This window comes from Engraulis encrasicolus, chromosome 24, assembly GCF_034702125.1.
Source record: "Engraulis encrasicolus isolate BLACKSEA-1 chromosome 24, IST_EnEncr_1.0, whole genome shotgun sequence".
NCBI lineage: Eukaryota > Metazoa > Chordata > Actinopteri > Clupeiformes > Engraulidae > Engraulis > Engraulis encrasicolus.
This window is the reverse complement of record NC_085880.1, coordinates 4,869,678-4,876,483: the sequence shown is the minus strand read 5'-3', so window position 1 is coordinate 4,876,483 and position 6,806 is coordinate 4,869,678. Positions and strand designations below refer to the sequence as shown.

Here is a 6,806-nt window from a genome sequence, read left to right as displayed (position 1 = left end):
TGTGTGTGAGAGAGAGAGAGAGAGAGAGAGAGAGAGAGAGAGAGAGAGAGAGATAGAGAGAGAGATTCTGTGTGTTTATGAGTGTGTGTTCATTTGTTTGTGTGCTTGCATAAACATACCACTGCAGATGCTCAAGTATGTCACAGGATCACACACAGGATCACACACACACACACACACACACACACACACACACACACACACACACACACACACACACACACACACACACACACACACACACACACACACACACACACTCTCTATACACTCTCTCACACTCTCTCTCACTCTCTTTCTCTCTCTCTCTCTCTCTCTCTCTCTCTCTCTCTCTCTCTCTCTCACACACACACACACACACACACACACACACACACACACACAAAGACATACATGCTGCACACACAGGGACTCACAATCTCTCTCTCTCTCTCTCTCTCTCTCTCTCTCTCTCTCTCTCTCTCTCTCTCTCTCTCTCTCTCTCTCTCTCTCTCTCTCTCTCTCTCTCTCACACACACACACACACACACTCACACACACACACAAACTCTCTCTCACACACACATACACACACGCGCACGTAGTAATAATAATAATAATATGTTTCTCGTTTGCCCATGTGTTGCAGTCCTTATGGCCCGGCGTGTCCCTGAGGAAGAGCCGACAGGAGGACGCTGCCCCCTGGCGCGGAGATGCGGCAGTGCAGGAGAGTCTCAAGACACCTGTGTCCAACAGTGACACCAGGAGGAGAGATGTGGGACTGCAGGAGCGCCATCCCCAGGACACCCTCAGCAGCAACCCCCAGAGGAGAGATCAGGACACTTCCCACCACAGGAGAGATGAGGTGTCGCAGGACACTGCCCCCCAGAGGAGAGATGAGGTATTACAGGACACTGGAGCCCAGAGGAGGGATGTGTCCAGGCGGCCGCGGTGTGGCGTGCCCGACTACCCCGCTCAAAGAGGCCCGCTGGCTAGCAGGAGACCTGACACTGCCCCCCAGAGGAGGCGAGAGGTAGCGCAGGCTGGCAGGAGACTCAAGCGCTACGTGCTGTTCGGCGGGCGCTGGGAAAAAAACGACCTCACCTACAAGTAAGCAGCCAAAGCCAGAGCTCTCAGGCAGGGCTTGACACCGGCCTAAAACTTGGCTGTGGCTAGTAACAGTTTCAGTCTCACTAGCCATGTTGGCAGCAAATGTATTCTTTGGGCTGACAAATCACAGTAGTTGCATCAATAGTTTGTATTTAAATGCAAGAATATTCTAAAGAAAACACCAAAACCCTGCCTAGCAGAAAGGTTGAATGGCTAGTGACTCAGGAAAACCACTAGCAAAATTTCTGGTAAATTTCTTAAGCCATTGTGTGTGTGTGTGTGTATGTGTGTGTGTGTGTGTGTGTGTGTGTGTGTGTGTGTGTGTGTGTGTGTGTGTGTGTGTGTGTGTGTGTGTGTGTGTGTGTGTGTGTGTGTGTGTGTGTGTAGAATTCTGAGGTGCCGCTGGCAGATGGAGCCTGGTCAGGTGTGTTGTGTGTCCCCAGAGGCATATTCATGTGTGTGTGTGTGCGTGTGTGTGTGTAGGATCGTGCGGTTCCCCTGGCAGATGGAACCGGCTAAAGTGCGTCGTGTCTTCCTGGATGCTCTGCGCGTCTGGAGTGACGTCACACCTCTCACCTTTACTGAGGTCACCACAGCTGAGGCGGACATAGTCATCGACTTCGACAGGTAACACACACACACACACACACACACACACACACACACAGCCCCACCTTAATATCTTTGTGGGGTCCTCCCATTGACTTCCATTCATATTAACGTGTGCGTGCGTGTGCGTGCGTGTGCGTGTGTATGTGTTCTGCTGTGTTCTCCTCATAGGTATTGGCATGGGGATAATCTGCCGTTCGACGGGCCGGGAGGAATTCTGGCCCATGCCTTTTTCCCCCGGACACATCGAGCTGGTGACATCCACTTTGACTACGACGAGGCCTGGACTGTCGGCAACGACATGGGTAATAAGACATGAATAAGACTTTAAAAAATACCATTAATAACACCATAGACATGAGTACCTTGTATAGACCTTGTAACAGGTATAGTATTGCATGTTGCCGTGCATGAGCTTGGAAGTGTGTTAATGTGAGGGTGTTGTCTTGGCTGTGTGCGCGCGTGTATGTGTATGTGTGTGTGTGTGTGTGTGTGTGTGTGTGTGTGTGTGTGTGTGTGTGTGTGTGTGTGTGTGTGTGTGTGTGTGTGTGTGTGTGTACAGGTACAGACCTATTGCATGTTGCTGTGCATGAGTTTGGTCACGTTTTGGGGCTGCAGCACTCTCTGGAGCCGGGAGCCGTCATGTCGCCGTTCTACAATTTCTCCTACCCATTGGAGCTCAGCCCAGACGACATCCAAGGCATCCAATACCTGTACGGCCCTCGGCCTTATGTCCCGCCCCCGCCACATCCAGGAAGTGTAGAGACCAATGAGCTGCCACCCCATAAGGTACACAAAACAAACATGGCTACAGTGCTGTGCAAAACTACTACGTGCCCCCTTACGGATTTGTTTTACCTTTTTGCACATTTGTCACACTTAGCCTTTTCATATCACAAATGTTAACAGTAAGCAAGGATAACCCAAGTAAACATAAAATAGTTTTTCTCAGTGATTATTTCATTCGTTAATAGACAAATCTCATCCAAACCTGAATAAGCCAGTGTGGAAAAAGTAATTTCCTCCCTTGTTAAATGAGGAGTTATCTGTGATTGATCATATTATTTTGTACAACTGAGTTATAGTATTTCACAGCTGCCCAAGTCTTACTGCTACCAGACCTTTCAAATCAAGAGATAATATGAATAGAACCTGTTTGACAATGTGTAGTAGTTCATATTGAACCTGACATCACACTGTGATACATGAACATTCAGGAGCAGATTATAATAAAAAATAATTAACATGTCTCTGACTGTAAAAGATTACAAAGCTATTTTTAAATCGTTGGAACATCTGCAAACCATGGTAAGAGCCATTACATCATCCACAAAAGGAGAAAGTATGGTGCAGTGGTGAACATTTGTAAGAGTGGCTGTCACACTAAAATTACCCCAAAAAGACAGTGATGGTGAATCTAAGAGTTCAGAATTGAACTCAGAACAACATCTTACCCACTGGATGTGTTAATTGCCTCCAAAACTGCAAATCGAAGTGTTCATGACTCAACGATAAGAAAGAGACAAACGTTGAAAGAGGCAAACATTGCATGCACGTCGGAGTTCCAAGACCAAAGGCGCCTCTGACAAGGAGAGCATCACGGCTTGTCTCAAATTTGCTAAAATTAAAAAAAAAAAAACATACATGAATCAGAAACAAAGAAGTCCATTCAATTAGGTAACTCAACAGACTGTGTGAACAAATGTTCTTGTAGTTAACTTGGTTTGAGTTAATAAAAAACCTTTGGTGAAGGGACAGTTGCGATGACGGTTACTGACACTGCCCAGACTTTATTTTAGGTAGCCTATGTTAGACCCTGCTGTGTAGGCCAAACTGAAATAACAAAGGAGACAAAGGGCTGTAGAAATGCTCAGCAGTGCAATTAGACATCTTGTCTCAAACATACTATATGAATGTGTTATTATAACACACACACACACACACGCACACACACACACACACACACACACACACACACACACGCACACGCGCACACACACACACACACACACAGGTATACTGTATATATATGGGGGTCAGCCCTTTTATTGGAGGAATTTGGAAAAACCCTCGGGGACTACAATAGCGGACTGCAATAGAGGACCAGAGGACAGAGCTGGTTTCGAAAAACCCTGCCCCCCGGAGGACAGAGCTGGTATTGCAAAACCCTGCCGCCAGGACCGAGCTGCACTCTTCATATGTACGTGTGTGTGTGCATGGCCGTAACTACCTTTGAGGACATAGAGGTCATGTCCTCTGTATTTTTTTTTAATAATGTAAAATGTATCTATGAAGTAAATCGACATATGATCAACAATGATAAATTCAGTCTGTATACGACACCCCCATTTATCGGCAAGGCATTGATTAATTAAAATTAGGAGTTTGACTGAAGTGTTTGAAGCATTCTAAATGTACACTATGCAGTACCGCACGCAGTATTTGACCTCTGTATTTGAAAATGTCTGGTTACGGCCGTGTGTGTGTGTGTGTGTGTGTGTGTGTGTGGCTGGATGTGTGTCACTCAGACTTTGACGGTGTAATATACTTACAGTATATAGTATAGTCATAATACTGTATGTCTATGTGTGTGTGTGTGTGTGTGTGTGTGTGTGTGCGTGTGTGTATAGCCGGACGCGTGCCACTCGGACTTCGATGCCGTGTCTGTGATTCGTGGCGAGCTTTTCTTCTTCAAGGACGGTTGGACGTGGCGTATCCGTGACGACCGGCTGCATGACGGCTACCCAGCCCTGGCATCCCGCCACTGGAGAGGAATCCCAGAGCGCATCGACGCCACATTTGAGGACAAGGCGGGAAACATATGGTTCTTCCAGGGTGCGTAGAGTACTTATCTGGTAACATTTGGTTCTTTCAGGGTGCGTACAGTACTCATCTGGCAACGTGTGCATCTTCCAGGGTGGGTAGATATCTGGCATCATGTAGGTCTTTAAGGGTGGGTAGAGCTCTGGCGACATGTGGGTCTTCCAGGTTACAGGGTACAGACCTGGAAACATGGTAGAAATCTGGCAACATGTGGGTCTTTCAGGGAGGGTAGAGGGTACTAGGGCCTTCGAGGGCAAGGCTGGCAACATTCTGTTGAAACTAGAGGTTCACATACATTTTATGTAAGGTATGAATATAGAGTGCACATATTTTTGACTTTTCCTCTGACTTAAAATCAGATCAAATCTATCCAGTTTAAGGCCCCCTCATATGTCTTCCTGTATGTCCACTCTAGGTTGACTGGCTCTAGATAAAGGCTTCTGATTGGCTCTAGGAACCCTTTCTTTCTACATAAAGGCTTCTGGTTAACTGTTTGCCCTCTCTCCCACTACATACAAGCTTTTGATTGGCTCTAGGTCTCCTCTCCCACGACATAAAGGCTTCTGATTGGCTGTTTATCCTCTGTCCCGCCCTGTAGATCATCTCTATTGGGTGTTCGATGCAGAGCAGCAAATCAAGGGCCCTGATTGGTTGCAAAGTTTGGGGCTGCACGACACACGTGTGGAGGCGGCGCTGCGCTGGCGTGAGGGGGCGGGGCATCATATCTACTTCTTCTCAGCCGGCAGCTATTGGCTCTTCGACCCGACGCAGAGCCACATAGACCCTGCCTTCCCGCGCCTTGTACGCCAGGACTGGCACGGCATCCCCGAACACATCGATGCAGCCTTCCAGGACCAATATGGTACGTCACACACACAAATACACACGCACACGAAAATGCTCTGCTGTGCCCTGACCAAAAAACATGCCTAACTCTAACCTGTCAGTTAGGCAATACTTTTGTCAAGAACAGCGAAGAGAAATGGCGAAATTGTGCCCAGACCAAAACCATCCCTAAACCTAACCTACCACATAAATGGACTAAATGGACTGCATTTATAATAGCGCATTTCCACACACACAAAGTTGTCATGCAACGCGATAGACAGTTCAAGTTGGCGTGTTATGTTAACGCTCTGGTATTATGCCATGTTGATATAGCCAGGCTGTGCCCTCCTAGTGACGCAACACTTTCAGCATTGCAACTAGTCAGGTCAAGAGCAATGCAAGTACTTTCTGAGGTCCCGCAAATATAGAAACTCCTCCCACTTTGTCGATAAGCAAACAACCAAAAGCAAACCAAGGGAGGCAGGTCAACCATGCCGTTTGGGAAACGTTAATTGTTATGCTCTTGGTCAGACCAAGTCTCGAAGAGATTTGAACATCGATGATAATCAGGCTAATGTTGATATGTCTCTACAGGTTATGCCGTGTTCATTAGCGGTCGCCACTACTGGAAGTTGGACCCGGTGGGCCGGCGGCTGTTGCCTGGATACCCGCGCCTCGTCAGCACCGATTTCTTCGGCTGCCATGGTGGCACCTAGGCTCCAGGATGGCAGGAGGACATCAGTAGCACATGTGCCTCCCTCACACACACACACGCACGCACGCACGCACGCACGCACACACACACACACACACACACACACACACACACACACACACACACACACACACACACAGTGACTTTTTCATACACACACCCACTCATTTCCTCAACAAATGCCTCCACCACACACACACACACACACACACACACACACACACACACACACACACACACACACACACACACACACACACACACACACACGTTGACCTGTCTCCACAATGTGGCCCTATAGCCACCAGTCAGGTGCAGTTTGGGTGCTTGCTCTGCAATTGTCACAATGTAATGTGTTCATGCTTGTTAGTAGAGAAGTACAGTATTTCATGTTTGTTAGTGGAGTAGTACAGTATTTTGATTAAGATGTAACATTGTTCTCCTCAGTTTTCATAGACTCAACAGACTTTTTTTTCACACACACACACACACACACACACACACACACACACACACACACACACACACACACACACACACACACACACACACACACACACACACACACACACACACACACACACACACACACACACACTCTCTCTTCATCAACTCTTCAAGAATATTCCGCAGCTTTTTGTCCTTTTCAGGATCCCTCTACACTACAGTGTGGCCTGCTACATAAAGTGTGCGTTCCAATATGTGACCTTGCTTCCTCCACTTGTGCTTGTGGCCTCGTACC

General features: G+C 47.5%; 1 protein-coding gene across 1 annotated transcript in view; it reads left to right on the top strand.

Moving 5' to 3' along the window:
* The window catches only part of LOC134441311 (stromelysin-3-like), a 29,238-nt gene extending 23,130 nt beyond the window's left edge, over positions 1-6,108 (top strand). The window contains exons 2-8 of the mRNA XM_063191581.1: positions 629-1,089; positions 1,573-1,716; positions 1,870-2,003; positions 2,261-2,487; positions 4,329-4,533; positions 5,120-5,383; positions 5,944-6,108. Of these exons, the coding sequence (XP_063047651.1) occupies positions 629-1,089; positions 1,573-1,716; positions 1,870-2,003; positions 2,261-2,487; positions 4,329-4,533; positions 5,120-5,383; positions 5,944-6,065 (1,557 nt within the window). The 3' untranslated portion in view covers positions 6,066-6,108. The remainder of the gene's footprint in view (positions 1-628; positions 1,090-1,572; positions 1,717-1,869; positions 2,004-2,260; positions 2,488-4,328; positions 4,534-5,119; positions 5,384-5,943) is intronic.
* The last annotated feature ends 698 nt before the right edge of the window (positions 6,109-6,806 follow it).